The 22,162-nt window shown below is 37.8% G+C and overlaps 1 protein-coding gene across 1 annotated transcript in view; it reads right to left on the bottom strand.

The window, feature by feature from the left end:
• The window catches only part of ARID2 (AT-rich interaction domain 2), a 92,583-nt gene that overhangs the window by 4,067 nt on the left and 66,354 nt on the right, over positions 1-22,162 (bottom strand). Inside the window, exons 13-18 of the mRNA XM_059472303.1 lie at positions 21,003-21,137; positions 20,346-20,545; positions 17,142-19,978; positions 9,499-9,647; positions 3,839-3,977; positions 3,654-3,739 (exon numbers count right to left, since the gene is read on the bottom strand). Coding sequence (XP_059328286.1) covers positions 3,654-3,739; positions 3,839-3,977; positions 9,499-9,647; positions 17,142-19,978; positions 20,346-20,545; positions 21,003-21,137 — 3,546 coding nt within the window. The remainder of the gene's footprint in view (positions 1-3,653; positions 3,740-3,838; positions 3,978-9,498; positions 9,648-17,141; positions 19,979-20,345; positions 20,546-21,002; positions 21,138-22,162) is intronic.

Here is a 22,162-nt window from a genome sequence, read left to right as displayed (position 1 = left end):
AAATTAGGCAGGGTATAATGAACTTAGCATAAGCAATTTCTCCATTTTCAGTATTAACACTAAAGTCAAAGCTGTATTTCACATAAAAACTTGGAAATTACTCATGCCATCAGAGTTCAGAATGTATAAATTGGTAACTTTACCTAATGATTTACTCATAATGTCATCCTAAAAAACAATTTGTAGTGGTGAAAAATATCACCACACTTCACTATTTTGAACAATATTATTATGAAGTCTTTTCGTACCCTAGTAGAACTTGGTTAAGAAGTTTAAGTAGTGCTTACTTGTAAATGTGTCTTAAATGAAAAGTAAATGTTCTATTTTTTTTTAATGAAAGCCTGTAGAAGTTTAATTTAGGTATCTTATACTGAAAGTGAATATTCTAAGAATAAAACTTGAATTCTCTATTTAGAGAGACTTTCTTAGTAATCTGAGGTTCTAACAGCAAGGAAGCCCAGATAAAAACTGGGTTACTTTAGTAAGAGACAGACTCCTCCCTAACACCTTAGAGCTCATAATCACTCTGTCATCCTCCCTGAATAGAAATAATATATATAATATAAAAATATATAAAATAAAATATGTAATATAGGAAATAAATAAAAGGCTTTATGAAGTCAAAGGAGAATGGCAGGGGCTGAATTAAGAAAGTAGGCAATGATGTGTTCATAGAAGACCGAGTACCACAGTAAAAGAATTACTGTCTTCATTTCTAATTTCTTGAAGATTTTTGTTTTCTCTGTATTGAGAAGCATAAGGATTAATCAATGGAGGCTGTTCTGAATGTCTCTCTTCAACAGTTATCATACCATATTTTAGAAAGCTGAATTACTATTCTAGAAATACTGAAAAAAGGACAACTGCAATAAATTAGGAACATATTAAAAATTATCTTCTCTTTTTAAGTTTGAAGAAAAATGAAATTGATAAAACGCTACTGAGACACCAAGTGAACTGATCTATGTCTGTGGACAAGTATCTCTAAAAACATCTATATTTCTTGAATTTCTTTAATTGTTTTATCAACTTAACTTCAAACTCTAACATTTATGTTGTGATTTAAAGTAATCTCCTGGCCCACTCTCACAGAGCATTAAAAATATTCACCTTTGCTTCAATGGCAACAAGGAAAAAAAATCACCCTGAACCCAAGAGGATTCCAATGCATAAAGCTACAGTCACTCAGTTACCTCTGAAAACCAGAAGGGTTAAAATAATAAAACTTGAAATGCAAAGAAATACAGAATTAAGGTATAAAACCAATTCTGTAATGCAGCTTTACACTGCCTAAATGGTTCTAGAAAAGCCATTACAGATTTTTTCAAGTGGGTATGGTGTTATGATAGACAGAAAAGATGATCAGGGAATGGGTCTGTCACACTGTGCTCTGTTTGACTTCCAGCACTGGTAACGCTCACAATCTGAAGTCTGTGAGGTAGATGTAATTTTTACTAAATAGTGAGGGATTAAGTGAAGAGAGTTCACCTAATAAATGCCTAAAAGTTGATGACTTAAACATGCTTTGTCTCAGTACCAGGTTTTTTTCAGCTGCTTCACAGCTCCATACATGAGTTTAATGATATGGAGTATCAGTTGTGAGCTGATATATCTGACACACTTCTAGGACTCAGAAAAAAGAACATTAAGCCAAGCCCTTGAAAGACAGCTTTCAAACATGAACTTGTAAGACAGCTTGAGGTGGAGCTGCTGGACTGAGCTTAGGGTTTCAACTGACACGTCATGCATTCTGGAAAGCAAACTATCAATTCCTGTCTCCCTCATGTAGCTGCTGGATGCTCTTTTCAGCTGTGCTAACAGAACTGTGGGGCAGTGCTGTAAGGTAATGTGGGGGACAGGACACACTACCCTTCCCCAAAATCCTCCTGTTTGTTAAAAGGAGGACAGTAAAAGGAACAGAAAGGGAACCTTTATGTTTTCACAAGACAGGAAGTGTATGAACTGCTCTGAGTGCTGACAGAGAAAGGTCTCATCTCTTCCCTTTGTTCCACCTCCTGTACTGGTGTTCAACCGAGAGTAAGGCAAAGAGATTCCACTCGTGTGGCAAGTCCACTCTTTCATTCTATGAGCAGTTTTTAAAAAAAACAAATTGATTTAGCATGCAATCTAACAAAAATTAAAGCTACCTTCCTCATCATAAGCAATGCACAGCTGTGAGAAGCAATAAGGAATGTCACAGAGAGTCAGAACAGAATCATAAAATCATTTAGGCTGGAAAACACTTCTAGAATCACCAAGTCTAAATATTAACCACTGCCACATCCACCACTAAACCATGTCCCTATGCATCACATCTGCACATCTTTTCAAGACATAAAACATGCAATTTTGAGCAGAGGAATGTTCTCATTTCAATTTGAATTCTGAAACCACACCCTTAGTATCTTGTGATATTGCAGTCTCAGTAAGATGGCAAGAACTAGTTATGTGTGTAAATTCCTGCTTTCTGAATCTGACCTAATTAGGGAATTCTGCCTCAGAAGAGGGGATGTATAAACAGTTTTTTTCCTATGACTACCTGTGCAAATTTAAAAGAAGCTTGTGAAGACACATAGCTACTGGAATGTGTTATCTGTGTGATGGAACATTATGAAAAGGCTGAGTTAAGAACACATCATGCTTGTTGATGGTGTCAGCCCTACACTTCTCACTTACCAACTATTTAAGACTAAATTACCATAATTCTTCTTTCTCTGGTTTTCCAAGGTCTGAGTGTTGCTCAGTTTAATGCAACAAGGCCCCATAAAGCAATATAAGTCCGTGTTAAGATGTTTTTTTATATTAAAAAATAAAAGGATTTTCAAACTAAATTTCTCAGTTTTCATAACTTGACTTTCTTTGCTGCCTCCAGCAGCTTGGTGGCAGTTTTACAAGCCACAAAACAGAAGAGCAAAAATCTGCCTGGGTCCATGTAATTACATCTAAAGTGGTTCCAGTCAGTTACTAACAAAGGCCAGGTCTTGACACACACAAGTAACTGAACCTTGAACAATTCCACTATTAACACAGCCAGCCCCAAAACCTCACACCAATGGGGTTGTACTCTGCAATATTAATTCCACATGGTCAAAATCATTCTGGGAAAGAGAAGAACCAAATCTGATTTCAGATAGCAACACAAAATCAGAAGACTCTGAGGAGTCTATTGTTTATCTTGCTTGCTTGTTTAAAGGAAAGTTTATTACAACAGTTCTTGGATCAAATCAGCCCAAATTTAGACCACAAAACTGGAAGGAATACAGCAAGTTACAAGACAATCCATCTCAGCTGTGTGACACATGAACCGTACACAATAAATAACTTTCCATTTGTATGACAAGCACTTCCCTGTTACAAGGAAAGTTATAAAATGCTGTCCAGTTGGGCAAAAAAATAGCAGAACATGTTGAGAACAACGTTCATCATAGAGTTTTGACCTATACACTTTAAAGAATTACCTGGGTTTTTTTAAGGTAACTGCAACTACACCAGAATCTATTCCCCTTTTTATCTTACTGGAACAAACCTCAAATTTCATTACAGATTCTTAAACATACAGAGTTTCACCTGATAAGGCAAGTTATAAACAAACTCTTCCAATAATTTCTAATTCTCCTATTTTTTCTATTATTAATGAGGTTCAAATCTCTTACTTATTGGAAGGCTTCTGATTTCCTGGTTGTCCAAGTTCATCTTGCTTTAATCCTGCAAGCAAAGCATCTCTGGAACAGTGTTTATCCTATTTGAGGAAAAGAGAAAGACCGTAAGAATGGTGTGTGGAAACTTACCATGAAATTCCTACTGTTTTCTGAAGTAATATGTGAAAGCAAATGTGTACCTGTAAATGGGTAATGAAGGAAAACCTCTGCCGCTGGAAAGGTTCACATCCCTCCCACAAGCACTGCCCTGGGTACACATCTTTTCCTCCATGCTCGGTTGCTGCATGATAGAAAACCTGTGATGGTGTCTGAAACCACCTACAAAAAGAGGAGAGGGGAATTTATTTTTTTTCCCCAGTGAATGGTGAAGTACAAATCCAACAAACATCAACTCATAGTGGTTAACATTTTTTTGAATTGAGACACACATTGATAAATGGAAAGTTGCAAAATTTTGAAGGGAAAAATATGTATGCATATTACCAGTGAGCTACCAATAAATGTCAATATGATTTTTCCAAACTTGATTGAAATATCATGGTTCTATTTTCTACTTACACTTCACTGAAGACTTAATGCATGTTAAATCCAACAGACCCATTCTCTGCAATATACAGCAACAAACTATGCACAGCTTAACTAGATGAGGTTTACGTAAGATATTTTTATATTTATATATAAAAATATACACGATATTTATAGAAAATAATCTCGTATGTTCCTTCTCCCATTTTTCTTCTCCACTAGCAGTCAGATTCAGATCTTATTTAAATCTGATCAACTTGGTGGCCCTCCTCTGGACTCATTCCAGCAGGTCCATGTCCTTCCTGTGCTGGGGACCCCAGAGCTGGATGCAGCAGCAGGTGGGGCCTCACTGGAGCAGAGTATAAGGGCAGAGTCACCTCTCTTGACTGGCTCTCTGTGCTGCAAGCACACAGGGCTGGATCATGTCCAGCCTCTCCTCCCCCAGCCCCCCGAGCCCCTCTCAGCAGGGCTGCTCTCCATCTGTCCATCCCCAGCCTGTGCTCATACCAGGGTTTGCCCCAACCCAGGTGCAGCACCTGCCCTTGGCCTTGTCAAACCCCATGAGATCCCCATGGCCCCACTGCTCAGGCCTGTCCAGGTCCCTCTGCATGGCATCCTGTGCTCCAGGTGTGTCAACTGCACCGCTCAGCTCCGTGTCACCTGCAAACGTGCTGAGGGTGCACTCGATCCCTGCATCCATGGCATTAATGAAAATATTAAACAACACTGGTCCCAGTACAGACCCGTGAGGGACACCATGTGTCATTGAAGTCCATCAAGACTCTTAGCTACTGATCACCATCCTCTGAATGTGACTGTCCAACCAATTCCTAATTTATCTACCAGTCCACTTATCAAATCCATCTCTCTCCAATTTAGGAAGAAGGATGTTGTGGGGGACCATGTCAAAGGCTTTACAGAAGTAAAGAAGAGAGTAGCCCTCTCCTTACCCTTTGATGCAGTTATTCCATCACAGAAAGCCACTAGATTGGTCAGACAGGATTTTGCCTTGCGGAAGCCATGCTGGCATTGTTTGTTCTTACCTGTTCACCAGCACGGGTACACCTCCTTTGACACTCCTTTTCTCATTAATGTACCTGTACAAGCCCTTGCGGTTATTTTCTGTGTACCTCGCCAGGTTCAGTTCCAGTTTTTCCAGCTCTGTTCCACTCCTCTGTCCCCAAGAACCCTCCCTTAACAGCAAGAAGTCTGCCTTCTTCAAGTTCAAGAGCCTGACTTGACTCCTTACCTGACCTAAATTTCTCAAGCCTGCAAGCTCCACCAATGCATGACTGCTGCAACCTAGGCTACCTCCAATCTCATGTAGACAAACAATGTGCTATTGTAACATATATAAGCTAGTAAAAGAGAATTGCTGTGTTTCAAAACACATGACATGAAAATAGTGAATGACTCAAAACATTAGGGTTTTTTAGTCTATATATACACCTTATGTATTTCAGATGTTACAAATTAGGCCCCTTACTCCAAAAGAGAAAAAACAGCCTAAGGATTTATCTACTCAAAATTCACTTCAATACAACTAACCCAGCTCATCAATATCCACTTAGTGTTTGGACCCAAGAGGTCTAGAAACCTAGCTGCTGCCATTTGGGAAGTTATTGCCAGCAGCTGCCCTCACACACTCTCAGCTTATGAACAGCTGTTCAGTGAGTGCTTTGATTCAGCCACCTCCCTCCACATCCCAGTACTAATTTCAGTAGTGTCCACTATACAAACATACTTGCAACTGATGCCTAGGCCTAAGTGTACAGATACTGATACCTGAACACTGTAACGACATCAAAGAGCTAAATTCACCCACAAACAAGCCTTAGTTATAAACTGAATGCTACTGCAGTAACCACCTGTAATACAGCAATTACCTTCTGCACTGGCAATAAATACTACTCTCTTTAAAAGCATTCATCTTTTACATGCCAGTTACCACATACTGAAGGGAAGATGAGAAGGAGCAATACCTGACTCTTGCTGTTGGTCCAGATAACCCATAGTAGGAAATGAAAATAAAATGTTTTACATCTACACTGGCTCTCCAGTGGGTGTTTCAGAGGACAAAGATCTTCCTACAATAAAGGGGAATCAGCTTAAGCCTGGCACTAACCATTTTATGAATAATAAAATAATAATTTCTGGCACAGATGAAACAAATTTCATGGCCTAAGTGAAATCCAAAATACAGTGCAAAACATTTCACTCAACATGGCAAATCTTCAGAAAAATAAAGCTATTTCAGCTATATTGGCTCATCCACTGTTTAATATACTCAGTGTTATACACTTCCATCACTGACCTAAAAAGATTCAAACTTTGTACCATTTTGCAGAGACAAACCATTTTTCCTTAAAGAAACACCTAACTATTGTAATAAAAAAAGCTTACGTACTGACAATATGGTCAGTTCAGTCTAGACTCTTGTTACACACTTAATTCATCCATGGCTCTGTTCAACTGCTGAACAGAACATTAACAGCTGACTTGACAGGCACTGGAGATTCAATAGCATTTTCAATTTACTTTTTAAATACAAAGCAATTCAAGAGCAAACATCTGCCTGCCTGGGAAACAAAACAGCAGCTTTTAAATTAAGCTGCATAAAATTAGCAGTACCTGCAGACAGCTGAAGTTCAAAGGAAAACACCTACTTTCTGTTACATCCTTAATGCAAAGTAATGTGCTGACTGACACCTTTTAGAATTTTACTTCCACTTCAGATATTAAATGTGAACAGATCTGCCAGAGGCCAATCATTTCAACTATTTGCATAATTCAGCCTCCTCTCATTGTAGTTTTTAGACACTACTAAATCTGTGGCATTTCAAATCTTGGTGTAATGTTTCCTAATTCAGTCCTAAAAAACCCAAACCAAATCACCAATACACACCACCTGAACGTTGCTGACTGGAGCAGCCAAATTAGTCAGTAGGAAAAGAACACAGTATTTTATTTATTCATATTTATCCTGCTTCACAATAAAATGTTTAAGGCCTTCACTGACTTCTGCACTGCATTTTTGAAGGAAAACATAATGTTAGTATTTTTTTGAGAATTAAACTAAAGAACATGCATAGAGAAACAGGTGAAAATTATTTTTTCAAATGTGCCTCCTGTTGTATCTTTCCAGTTAGCTACAAATATCACAAAAAAACCCCAGTATTCTATCATTCTACTGTGATGAAACTGACTGCTTAATCCTAGAGAAAAAAACGCTAAGCAATTGAGAATGAAATCAAGAAGTGAATGTGAAGTTCACACAGACTAATGACCCACTCAAAAGAATCTTCTTGTTTCCCATTTAAACTACTCAATAAAAGCAGCTAAGACTGAGAGGTACAAACAAAAAAAGAATAGGTGGCAATTCCAGATTTTTCTTTACATCTAACAGAACCAGGAAGCCTACAGGAGATTTTATATACCTGTTTTTAATCAGGCTCTTCAAGGAATATGAATAAACAATACGTATTTGAGGAAAATGCTAACTTAACATTTTGGTTCTCTCTTCACCACAGAGAAGGTCGAGTGTAATGTTTATCTAAATTGGTTTTAGGCTGGGACTGAAATAACTATTTTAAAGCTGAGAGCATAAAAACAAGAGCTGTCATATGAACTAAATCTATTAATGCAAAAAATGTCTGAAAGCTTTTGAAAAGAATGCAATTTGAGCATGAATTAAAAACAGTACAGGAAGTAACAGCCAGATAAACTAAAGCAACAGAAATGATACACTAGGCAAGGAGCAAAATACAGAGATCAATGGCCTTGTAGCCCTGAACTTCAGTCTCAGGTAAACCTTCTGGAGTTGTATTTGAAGACAGACTACAAAAAGACTGATAATGTAAGGTAATTTAATACTACTGCTCCTCCTCCTGCCCCAACACAGTTTATCCTATGTAACTTTAGACATGGAATAAAGTTGGTGACTTATACTTTGAAACTGTAGTTCAGCAAACTCTGACATGTTACAAGCTGGCAAGGCTTCTGTGTGACACTGCCCCAGCCTTTCATTTCAACCTCAATGCAACCCACCCACACCTAGGCGTGAGTAAATGCATCTACTGTGGAGCCAGCAGACTGCGGCTCTATAGTTCTATTTACTAGTGGTAAGGGAGGAAACTGCAGAGTAAGTAAAGCCTTTCTTACATAGAGAAGTGTCACCTATCAAAGAAAGAAAAATCACTTTTAAAGTGAAAATAGTGCCATGATTTAAAAGCACCAGATCTCTTGCACTGACTGAATCTCTTGCATAGACTGAACGATCTTAGAATTATGTTTGCAGGGAATGAAAGCAACAGAAATTACACCTTCAGGGGTTTCATACTAACCCTCATTCACTATTCCTGTAATTCTGTTCAAATGTCTTATTTTCACTATCCATTCCAAACAGCTAAACTTCTCCATCTTTTCATCTTAATTTTTAAATTTCCCACCAGCTTTTAGTTAAATCAGCTTTATGCTCCCTTTGTCATCCTACAGCAATGAGGCTGTCACTCTTTTTTATACTATCCTATATGTTATGCAATTTTTCTCACTCACAATTTGTCTCCAGTTTTCAAAGTAGGTATTTGACAACTACCTTTTTTCACCAACTCTCTGCCCTTGCCCACAAACTAAGCATATTCACAAACCTAAGTTATTTTAAAAGCCAGTGTCAAGATACATATACTTTCCATAAGAATTGCATCAAGCTTTTATAAGCCTCCATCTAAATGTCTAGTAGTTCACTCCCCTTTGAGAACAGAAGCAAATAAAAAAAAAAAAAATCATAGCTGTCTAGTCTTAAGAGCCAGTTTCTTACTACTTCCTTTCAAGACAATGGCATCCTCTGGAACACAAATGGTATAATTACCAAAATTAGTCATAAGCTAAATATGTGACCAGGACATTGAAGTGCAACACCCTGCTCTTGCAGAACTGGAAAGGCAAGAAAATGTCAAGCCATGATTTGTAACTGCAGTACAGGAACTATTTTATATGTGCAACACAGAGAACAAGTTTCAGAGGTCAGAATTCTTTTAAATTAACCACACAACTATTTTTTGTTACTAAAGAATCAATATACTTCAAGAAAGTTAGATAATACTCATTTTATGCTCTGAAGTATAACTCAGAGGAATTAAGTGTCCTGCCTTCCCCCATCTCATTCAATTTCCTCAATAGTTTTCACTTTTTCTTTTCCCCACTGAAAAAGTGTAAGGTAACTTAAGGAAACAGAATGGATGGAACTTGTAGAATCATCTTCTATATACAAGCATCTGTTACATATGAGTAAAAGGTAAATAAAGAAGCCATTTACTTTTTACAAGATTGCCACAGACACATGAAGTTCTGTCCAGGTTTTTTCATTTGCTCTGCATGTTGACTTGCTGCAGGGTATGAAGGTGGCTGCAAATTCATCTGCTGGCCCTGTACTTGAACTGTTGGTATCGATGTTGCAGGTGTGCTCTGTAGAAAAAGTTAAAACAATTTTAAACAGGGCTTATTTCTATACTTGACATACAATTTACTGCTTGTTGAAAGACTTTTTTACACTTTAATCCATGACAGGTGTTCAATTTTTAATACTCTGAACTCTGAATAAGCATTAGTAAGACACAGTAACATGAGGGACATACAACTTCTACACTGTATTACTGATACAGAACTTAATATTTAAACAATAAACTTCATGCCCAAATACAAATACAGAATTATGTCTGCAAAGAAATTTCTCAAGGGCACTAATGGAGCAAAGATTAACATTAGTTTTCAAACGCTTTGTTGTTATTTAAGAAAAGGAAAAAACCTCATGCAAACTCAAGGCATTGCAGTATCATCAGCATAGGGAACAGCACCACATGCTCAGAATGCCTGACAATGCTGTACAACTTGTACACAACAAAAACAGAAACATATCAGAAAGCAAAATTACTTTCCCCTCACTCCCCTGCAATATAACAAAACACTTAACACTCAACTAAAATTATCTTTCAAATTACCTAAAAATATATAAACACAAACTAATTTTATTTCTTTTTCTGAATAATGGATATTGAATGCAGAATGTTTCATTTCAAAACACTGCCTGTGTCAGAATATTGTTTCTCTTCTTTTTTTTTCCTGGAAGTCTCTGGTCAGCAAGTTCTAAGTTTCTAAGGATGATGACAGTAGAAAAATTAAGCTTCTGAATATTATTTAGAGATGAAGACCTAACATCCTTTTTTTCTCCACTGTTTGAAAACAAATTCACACTCTAAAGAGATCAAATAATATTACTTCCAAGTCTGTGTAAGAATACAATAAGCAAACACTTTCAAACAGTGCACACGTTTAGATCTTTACAGCTCTGTTACTGAGCAGCTTTAGACTTTCACTACAAAGAAACCAATTTCTAACATTTCATTTTTATATCAACTTACATTTTCTTCCTGCTGATCTCTTGGCATTGTGGACAGCAGTCACACAAGGTAGTGAGTTAATAACTATCACATATTATACTACATATATAGTATACTATTATACTAACATGACCCTAGGGACAGCAAAAAAGCCTGATCAAAAGCAAACACATCCCATATCCAAACAATAAAACATGACAAAAATAAGGAAAAACTCTGCAAAATACCTGAGTACAGCACAACTACTTATGATGCCTGTGATCCATCCACATATATGAAAAGTTGTAAGAAAGGACTTCAGTCCATTAGTCATAACTGCAAACTATTTTGAACTCAGCAATGATTTTCACCTAAGGACCTTTAAACTATTTCACAGAATGGGTAATGAATTCTTCACAAGATATCTTTTAACAAAAGGTAAACATAAGTGGAGTCCTTTAATATCAACGTCCCCTTAAAAAGGCATTTTTAAAATGAAGCTGCAAGCAAAAAAAAAGGAGTGTCAGCAGTACAGCTTGTTTTGCAACCTTCACTTGGCATCCCAGTATCAACACATTCTGATGGTCTTTTATGTGACGTTTTATCCCTCTAGAACTTCTGTCTCATTTAATGTGCTGAAGAGAAAATGAGCTTACTGAATGAACTCAGTATTTCGTTTAATTCTCATCATTCAATGTGTGGTTCATGTATTATTTACTCCATTCACAGCCAACCCTGCAATTAATCTGGAATTATGAATTTTCTCAAGGGTTTCTCTGGCAAGCTCTCCTAGTGGTATTCAAAGGTTTTAATACCATCTCATTGAAAAATTGTTTATTTTAAATAAGTTGATCTGAGATATACAACACAAAATGTTGCATTCTGAAAATGAAAGAGCTTAGAAAGAGAAACAAATTTTCAGGACAAAAAGTTGTCATTCAGTGCCCCCTCCCATTTTTTTCCACTTTTTTTTCCTCTGAGGAAAAAAGCTAATAAATTGAAAACAAACATGTAAAATAGCTGTTGCCGTTTAAAATTCTCTTCTTACTGCTCTACTGTGGAGTAGTTTCACTCAAACTTGGTGGACACAATTTCCATGTATTTTTTAAGACAAATCCATTGCTTGCCTATCAGCAATGACTGATTTTTGATTATATTTTTAAATCAACATGTAAAGCAAAGTTACATTTGCTCCTAGCATTTTTTATTTTGCTTTAGAAATGAAACTTTTACAGTTAAATATCACAAAGCTTTCCTCTCTTCATTAAAAAGATCAGAAAGATTTGCAGAGATCAATGCTAATTTTTGGTTTCCTTTTCCCTCTTTTGTCATGTATTAGTTTAGTAATGCATGACACGTGGGCTATCACTAAAATTAGGTATAGCCTTTGTTTTTCAGAAATTAAACTCCTTTTCCTCACAGAAACATACCTAGAAATACTTGCTAGGTGCTACCTACTTTACAGTGCTCATATGCAATGATTATGTTAATGCACTTATTTCTTTAAACGAAGACAGACGTTAACTTTTCCCTAATTAAGTCTAAGAAAAGTAACATCATAAAGTCTTTCCCTGGGGCATAAAGATTCCAGAAAACTTCCTCCTCTAGTGAAAACATTTAATGAATCCAGATTTCCCAAGAAAACAAATGCCCAGTACTCCGCTACACTTGAAAGTGCTCCACAACACCCTTTTATAACCAAATTAGACCTCTCCATGATACAATTTGCAACTGCCACCACTTAGCCCTTTTCTCACACAATCTTGGGACTGAAAGGTCCCTCTAGAGCAGCAGCATCTGTCTCAGTAGGGTTTATACTCAACCCTAAAGTATACAAACTGTTAATGCCTGTACAGTCTACTTACAGAGCAGATACTAGAGCCTACTATTAATAAGGAGGTAGAAATTTTATATCAAGACTGGGCTGACTTTAGACTGAGGTATTGGAGAGGGGGAGGAAATTCAGCCTGGTCATGATAACCAAGACTACAACTAAGAACTTTCTGCTAACTAGAATGGACTGTTTACCCTACATTTGGGCACAGAAGCTCCTTGTGTGGTAGGAGCAACAAACCCTATGAGTTAAGGCCAAATGTGGCCTCCACTTATATTTGACAGAAGCAGTGATGCTATTCCCTTTATGCATGAACAGATAACTACTTTATCATGATACCTGCACATTCTATTTAAAAGGCCTTCTATGCCACCATCAAGAGAACACTGTGCATCCCAGTGTGTTGGGGATTCTGTTGACATGTAGAGCCATATGCAGTTTAAAAGCATTAAGCTGTATTTTTTCCCCACCACTAATACGTGCACAGCCACTATAAATAAATGTAATTTTAAAAGAAACAATTATTAGTAAAAATACTTTTAAAGTATAACAGGATTTACAGGTTGATATGACAAAATTTTGTTTAGCTTATTCACGCTAATGAACACATCTATAAAAACACATAAGCTGAAAACAAATGGAACAGGATTTGAGTGTGAGAAAGGGGTCAAGTGGATAAATAGGCACCAAAATAAATGTTCTTTTCTTGTTAGATTACTGAGAACTTTATGCCTCCTTGCAACAGTGTGCTTCACAAGTGAAGGGCAGTAAAAGCACACAGATTCTGTATTTCACTAGTTCCAGCTGAGGAACTCATTTGCTCTGTGGCTAGGAATGAATTACACCTCCTGGAGCTACACACCTGCTTTCTGGTGCATGGTAATTCTCAGCTTTCCAATCAACACAGAGCAGGAGCCAACAGCCAAGGCCACACAAACTTTGCCACCTAAATTTCAACACAAGCATGTTTCAAGTGGGCAGCCTTAAGAGAAATGGGCATGCATTGTTTGTGAGGGAATGACAGTGATGAGCAAGAAAATCATTACTTTAAAAGCCAGATGAGGCAATTTAAATCAGATATGCTCAATTCTAAGGACTTGGCGTGATATCAGAGTATTTCTTTAAAACACACACCAATTGGGACAAACCAACATGGTTATGTTCAACGTCTGAAGAGGAATAAGAAAATGTGGCAAAGAAAAGCATACAGATAGGTAATTGCTCATTTCTTTTTCAACCACCAGCCTAGCACAATGCCTCAGGAAAGCAATAGACCATGAACAGAGAACAACCAAAATAAAAGGAAGCCAAAAAAGTACAGTACCGGATCTGTCTCCTCTCAAGAGTACATTTCATGGGCTTACAAAATATAGATGGAGATGTAAGAGCAAAATTGCAACACCCTGTGTATCATGTGTACCTATTCTGACCTAACTAACAGATCCCACTTTTTATCATAATGCAAAATATGGAAAGAAATTCTTATATATTCAGTATACATACAGTTATTATTCAACAAGCTTGATATGACAAAAGGTATACAATTAATAGGGAATAATCTCAGATTATATACACAAGAAACCTGTAAATATATTCAGATTATATACACAAGAAACCTCTGTGTATATATATATATATATATATATATATATATATATATATATTATATATACACACACACAAAAAGAAACCTTTGTCTAATTGGCTTTTAATGGCACTTACATGGGCTATCTCATAAACCGCCAGTATACAATTTTTATAGGGCAATTAAATTAACATTTTTCCCCAAGTACACTGTATCATCCCCTTTCCAACTACCTTTCATATAAGGAAACAAATTTCTCTTATCTTCTACATTCCCTTAAGGATTATTTCATGCTTTCTTGCTTTCCTTAGTTTTTAGACTGCTGTTCCCCTCCTGCCTTACTTGGTCATCCCTCTTTATTTTCAAGCACCTTCCCTTTCTCCTCTCCGTAGTTCATGAAAGCTAATCCTACTGTAGTTGCATAACCAATACCCTTCTTCATTTTCTGCCCCCCGAACCTCATTTTTAAGTCTTCCTGTCTGGTTTTACTTTTATTACATTTTTTTTCTTCTCTCTCTTTCACACTTCTCTGAAATACAAGCTGTTAACTAACAAGCAAACAGGAAATCACACACTAAAAGCTTCAGCAGCTATGTAATTTTGCCATAGCTAATATCCCTTCATTCTCTGTCCCTTACTGTTTTTCTCCACTGGATTATATTTCTAATAAATTTCATAATGTTTGCAGTAAAAAATGCTCTCCCTTTTCCTTCTGCAAGACAGCCAATATATACTAAAGTACTTCAGAGAGGATAAAACAATGCAGATGCTCAAGTGAAAAAAATGTTCCTCAGCTACTGCCTTTCAAAAAAGTCAGGGGTAAGGAAGCTATTTGTCAGATGAGGAAGACTCAAAATGTGAGGGAGAAAATAGAAGATAACACAAGGCCTAATCCTAAATGAAGTCATCACTAAAATTCACACCAACTTCATGAGATTTTGGCTGCATTTCTGAAAATTTAGAAACACCCCTAAAAGCAGACTTAATATTGGAAATACTTAGCATCTTCTCTTCCAGAAAAGCAATGGCTATTGCAGCTGCTCAGCAACTTTAGAGAAAGAAAAAGAGCTGGCCAGGGTGATTTTGATAGTTTATAATCCAACATGTTAATTTTAAAGAAGTGGCAAAGATCTCTACAAATCCTAAGCCAAACTATGATGTTCACTGTATCTGAACAGAGTACTCTAAAATGGGTTCAACTTAAGTCCATACTTGCAATATTATGACAGACATGATTTGTAAATATATAAACATGGCTAAGGCAAATAGTTAATGAATATATTTCTCACCAAGTTCAAAACTAATTAACTCATTTCTCCCATATTTCTGTAATTTTGAAAAAAGGAAGAGCATCCTACAGACAGCAGAATGAGCAAGCTTTCAGGTAGGGAGACATTTCTACCAAATGGCAAACCCAAGAGGCAGCATTTCTTGTTGTAGAAGTAATGAAAAAATGTAGTAACTATTCATTATAGTGATACTGGGGACAGTGTAAAGAGGAAACTATCAGCACAGATTTTTTTTTCTATCCTCCCCCTCTAGTATCATGATATACATTATAAAAATCAAATGAAATAGTTAAATGTATTACTCCCTTCTTAAAATCTGCTCACATAGTAGCTGCTTGAAATACAACTGCAAATTCTTTTCAGGTACATATTGAGGGAATAAATGAACCTATTCCATTCAAGACAGCCACACCATTTTATACTTCAGCCAAATCCTTAGCAAAGCTATAAAAGAAATTCAAACTGTGTAATAAAGACATTCAGTGTAAAAAACAAGGTATAGCTAATATATCTGCACTACAGAAAACCTAGCATGTTGCCCCTATGCTGCTATCAGACACTATCAATTTTGATCAAATTATTTCTATTAAGAACAAAGATAAATAACATATTAGAAAAATACAGATCTCCCGACAAAACCCAAGCAAAAATTAAGGAGTGAGTTTAAAGACATTCAAATACATTTTAAGAATTAAGTTTGTGCATTGTCACAGTTAGAAGCAAGAAGAAGAGAAAGTAAAAAAGAAAAAAAACTTGTTAACTGTTAACTGTGATTTTTGACAACTAGAAAAGTCAAAAGAGTTTTCATAAGCAAATTAACTTTCCACAGAAAATGAAGTAGTACTAGCCAGCACTTGTCACATTTTGAGTTCTAGGTCTGTATAAGCCCATCATGTCTATGCCTTCTAATGTGTCAAAGGCAACCAAACCCCCAACCAAAATAAAAAGTAAGAAATAAAAGACCTGTTAAGCCAAGGTCAAAATGTACTAACATACACTCAGGACTTCCTCTCTCTGGTCTGTCAGAACTCTTAACTGCCAGCCCTACCACTCTATTCCCTTTACTCATACTCAGGTTAGGAATGGGTTTTTCGGGGAGCAATTTTCTGTCTATGTATAAAACTAAAATAAATTCTTGGGAACAGAATCATCTCTGACATCACTATTTTACTTATTAATACTCCTGATATCTATGCCTCATTTCTTGTAAAGTGTTAGGGAGTAACCACTTTCAAAAGCTTTAACAAATTCAATCAAGGGACAAAAAAGCCCAACAAACTCTGATCAAAGCTTGGCAAACAGAGAAAAAAAAACCCTCAAAACAATGCTTGTTTTATTGATAAACATTGTGAATATTTTGTAATAAATAAATGCAAATATTTCAACAAATTTACAAAATAGTACTTTCTCCTAACTGTAGCAAACCCACAAAGCAAGACCTTGAGAACCAACTTCAAATGCAGGATTCAGTCATCCACATGCAGGTGTGTTTTTCTCCCAGAAAACACATTCACCCCTCTGAAGTGACCGAGAACAAAATGCAGAACAACACTGACATTTTTACAAGACCATGCAGCACATCATTGTTGTTTTCAGAACAGTTAATTCTTTAAAGAAGAAAATAGTGAGCAGAAGTTCTTTCCTCACTGCATATTATCAAGCTACAAATTTTGAATTCCACTGTTGTCACTGACACTGAAAAAGAATGTAAACTGTTAAAACTTTAGTCTGTGGAAGAACAGTAAGTATCCTTTTCTGAATATCTAAAATACTATGCAGGAGATATCGACCGAGCTCACATTTTCAGTCATGTTATTTCACACTATTAGTCAGAATCACAGTCAGAATAAACATGAAAAGAACACTGCAACATACCTGTGTGACCATGCTTTGTATATACGTGGTTGGATGCTGCTGCTTTTGTTGAACAGCACTTTCTATTGCTACTTTCGCTACAGTGCTTGGATCCGCTCCAGCTGGCACAGCAACCATAGTTGCACTGCAACCAGCATTGTTGGGGTCACTGATTGTAACAATTCTAACTCCTACTTTATTTGGAATTCCTGGAACAGTTTCCCTGTCATTATCCTCTGCTGGCCTCTTTGCAGTTTTGCATTCTGCTGTGCCATTAGTAGACCGAACTTCGGAGGACAGGGTAGACTGGGACACTCTAGGTCCTGAGTGTGGAACTGCTATGATTTGATGCCCCTGTATAACAGAGGCTGTAGATTGTGGTGAGACAACTACACTTGGGCGTTGCTGAGGCACATCTGAATTCAAACTTGAAGCTAGAGGTCCATTAGGTAAATCAGTGTTGGTACCACTAAGTTGCTGGGTTAACAGTTTTGCAGCCTCCTGTGTACCGCTTACAACAGGTGAACTACTCAAAGTTAATACAGGCCCATTAGAAATTCTTTCCCCTTGATCACCTTTGGCAGTATCTTGCTGCGTGGCATCCAAATTCCCTTGTTGTTCCACTGAAGATATCTCACCATTTCCTACATGATTGGAAGTTTTGTGATTTGGAATGTTTTTGCTCAAATGAGAACAATCTCCTTTATCAAAATCACAGATTCCATTAACTAGGGGCTTCTTCAAATCACTTTTAATTTCCTGTGTGTCCATTTGTTCAAAGTTCTGCTTTCCAGGAGCTCCGTTCTCACCCATTTCTAATGATGGCCCATTACTGACTTGTGAGCACTGATTGGCCTCATTCTGTGTTTTCCCTGAGTTAGAAGGAGGTAGACTGGAGTCACTATACTTTCTCCCATTTAAAAGACTTCCCACCTGCATTTCATTTTCTTTTGCATCCCCATTGCTGGTGTTTGCAGCTCCTCTTCGGCAGGAAGGATTCTCCATAACTTCAATTTTACGTTCATGAATGTGTAAACCTGTTGCTTCCTTTGCTTCTTCCTCCTTTTGGCAAATTATTTTATCACCTTTGAATGGGGGAGCAGCAGTACACGGTGATTGTCCAGCTGAAGGTGCTTGAGTAGCTGGAAGGGTTTGCACCTGTAGCCCAACTCCTGTCTGTGCTCCACTCACTGAAATTCCTGCTGGAGCAATTATCTGAGTTGCATTTCCCTGACTCACAGTTGCAGTAGCAAAACTCGTATTTGGCACAACTGTTATCGTAACCTGGTTGCCAGTAGTCCCTTGGAAAATAGTTGCTGGGCTGTTTGAGATCAACTGGCCTGGCAATATCTGTAAATTAGAAATGGGTACTGTTTGCACTGCCCCTTGGGGCGGGATTGCACCCGGGACCAGCTGAACATTTTGCTGTCCAACTAGCAGCTGCTGAGCTGGAGACTGTCCTTGAACTCCAAAACCTGGTGTCTGGTTATTGGCCATCTGATAAACCACCTGAGGGCTAGGAGCTCTTGCATTGTTAGGTGGAGGAATCTGTGGAGCTGGGAGTATAAGCTTCCCCCCGGGAGTTGAGGGGCCTCTTTTTGGAAGAAGCAGTTGTTTTATCAGGCTAGACTCACCAGAGCTGGGCTGGCCAACTCCTGTATTAGCTTGCTGTGACTGAACTTGCATTTGCATCGATTGTTGTACCTGTACCTGCTGCTGCGATGATGCTGGTGAATGTTGTTGCTGCTGCTGCTGCCTCTTTACAGAAAGCATCTGGCTAACAGTAGGAGGGGGTCCTTGTGACTGAGGAGTGGTAGATGAAGATGACATAACTGTAGGGACTTGATTATTTGTAACTGGACCAGGGGACGGTGAAGATGATGGAGTAATGCTCGGCTGTCCAGCCAACTGGACAGTTTGGCCAGCAGGAATAGAAGCTGGGTTAGCAAGCACAATTTGATGAATGGCTGGTGCATATGTCTGACCTTGCTGAGCTGGCTGGCTTACTATCACTACACTTTGCTGGGATGGTGCTGGAGGCTGCTGCTGTGGCTGCTGCCCCACAGCAGGTGGACCTTGCTGAGACGGCAGAGGCTTTGGCGCAATATTCTGAAACCCTACTCTAGATGTCGGTGGGTTTTGAACACCTGCAATTGTAACCACCTGCCCAGCTGCTACTTGGAAATTCTGAACTGTGGTGGCAGAAACCATGTTAGATGCAGAGGTTGTGACATACTGCTGTGGTGCTATGATGACCGTATCTTGTTGCTGGTTACCCGCAGAGGACTGCTGAGATGATGTCGGCCCAGGTTGTGATGATGTGCTGATTAGTTGTTGACCCTGTGAAACTGCTGAACTGCATGCTGGTAGGTTTTGTACTCTGCCAAATATATGACCCTGAGGTACAGCTTGCTGAATTACCGTAACAGGAGTGCCTGAAGGTATCTGTCCTGGTACCACTGCGTGCAGTGGGGACTGTTGTTGAATTACAGGTTGGTGGTGAAGCATCTGAGAACTCACAACTGTAACAGACGGCTGCTGGCCTGCGGTGCTGTGATTTTGATTAGAAGCTCCTCCTACTGCAATAGGAACAGGAACTGCAGACTGAGGAACAGAGCTCTGTATTACTGCAGCCTTCACTACTTCACAGGATATTGGACCTTTATTCTGTATAACAGTCATTGGAGCATTCTGTTGTGTATGAATAGAAGGATTTTGTGGAATTCTAGAAACAGTCTGTGCCACAGTGTGAACACCTTGAATTGGAAAAGACATCTGTGTTGCTGTCAAAGTTGAAGACTGGTTAATAGGGGTCCTCTGATAGTGATTTCCTACACCTGGTAACCCATGCGCGATTCCTGTTGAAATAAACACAGAAAAAGTTTGGAAGAAGAGATAACTTCAAACACATTAACAAATTTTTAAAAACCCAAGATCTGAAATTGTTATTCTGCCTGAAGCAGTTTCTTTTCTCAGCTCTACAGAGTCTGAATTAATGATGCAGCAACAGTGGCTTGTCTGCTGACTGGAAAGCTTATGGGTTACATGTCAAAGACTAGAATGGCATGCAAGGAAATACTGCAATACCATTCCCAACATTACTGAATAAACTCTAAACATGCAGCCTCAACTTCTAACACTTACAGGCTATGCTCAAAACCTTCAGGCTTTTCTTATGGTTTCAGGATCAATGCAAAATACTTTATACATAATGAAGTTAAAAACCTGCTGGCAAAGGAGACGAAGACACATCAGGAATTGAATCAACCCGGACAACTGGGGTAGACGAAGTTGGTGGCTGCTGATAGTACATCTGAATGGGAAGTGGTATAGCTCTCCTCTTCACTCCTACCACATGTATATGTGCTTGACCATTGTTACTTGGATCTTCTACTCTCTTCACTGTATGATTTGGAAAGACGGTTCTGCCAAACACAACATAAATCCATGTTAATAAACACAGCAACTCAACTCTCACCATGTTTTTGTTTTACCTAACCGCTCTTGTGTGCAGAGTAATAGAAGGAATGCCTGCATCTTTACAACAAAGCAAGATTTTCCAATATCATGTGAGTGCTTATCATTGAGACTAGCAGGTCCCCCAGATGGCTGAGATGCCAGAGAACCTAAGTGAAAATTACAAAATCTCAAAAAACTACTTCAGAAAGAACTGGAAGGACTAGAAGCAGAAAAGGAACCCATTCAAACATCTTGAAATATAATGAAATAAAGTTAAACAAACTCTAAACATTTGTTTCAATGTAAATTCCAGAAGTGGATGTCTTTCAACCCGGTAGATATTTTCTCTAAGAAATTTAAACTACCGGTTAGTTTTGAGAACATACAATTGTTTCTTCATTGCTGCATAAATTCTTGTCTTACCGCAGGCATTTATAAAATCCAGTTGATGTAAGGATTCCACCTCGAGCTAATTTACTACAAGTAGAGAGATATTCAGAGTACATTTCTGCTCGAGAGACTGAGCAATCAAGGTTCACTTCAAAATGGGCATTCAACCTGAGGGTGAAAAAATAAACTATGAAGCAAAATATGGAGAGAGTGTTTTTAAAGGGGTTGTTAAAACACTTCAGTTTGTATCACAGACACTTCTGAGATCTGCCAACAACATGGAAAACAGCATTTTAGTTTATAATTTTGTCAGATGCCTCTTCCACATTTTCTCACTGCTTACGAATTAACACACTGGACCCCTAACACCTACAGTCAGTTTTAAATGCAATATCTTATTTACATACTGACATACATATTATTATTTATGCAAAACTGTCTCTACCTATGCCTTTTTTATTTTATATTCTGCAAAAACAAATGAGAATGCATGGTTTCTTCCATACAGCTCTATTCTGATACCTTAATGATTCTACTTTCACAAAAGATGGGCTGAAAGCTAACTTCACACATTTTTATTGTAAGTCAATGTTTACTGAACATCTAATATTCACTTAGCAGTGAAAAGTATTTATATCTCTTACAGGCTCTACACAAGTCCAGAGACCATCTAACCTCTAACCTCATAGGAAGCTGTGAGAAAAGGAAACACCTAACAATTTAATTTTATTTCTCTTAGATCCACTACTCCAACCAGAGACAAAGGAGTTGTTAATCCCCAGCAGCAGAGGCACGTAAGAACTCTCACTCAGTGCTCAAATAGTGGCATGAAAATAAAAGAAATATTTTAGTTGTCAACATTTATTACAGGGCACTATCACTCTGTAAAACTACACTGTGTTCTTCTTTGTAGAGCCCTACACTCCAAATGTAACTGGATGAAAAGCCTGTGACGACATTCTTTAAATTGTGTTCTCTCATAAAGAGTAAGTACCATTTCTCCTGCAGTTGTTAGAATTTTATTATTACAAAAACAGAGATTATATTAACAGAAAGTATGTCATTTTAGGTTGACACACTAACACTGGTACCAGCAAATAGGAGATGTTCAGGACTTAAAATTGTGAAATGTGATCTGTGATCACTACTTTACTGTCACTGCACTTACACCTCCTACTGAATCTAAGCTGGCT

Source organism: Ammospiza nelsoni, chromosome 5 (genome assembly GCF_027579445.1).
Source record: "Ammospiza nelsoni isolate bAmmNel1 chromosome 5, bAmmNel1.pri, whole genome shotgun sequence".
NCBI classification, from domain to species: domain Eukaryota; kingdom Metazoa; phylum Chordata; class Aves; order Passeriformes; family Passerellidae; genus Ammospiza; species Ammospiza nelsoni.
The sequence above is the reverse complement of the archived record's forward strand: the minus strand, read 5'-3'. Positions and strand labels throughout refer to the sequence as shown.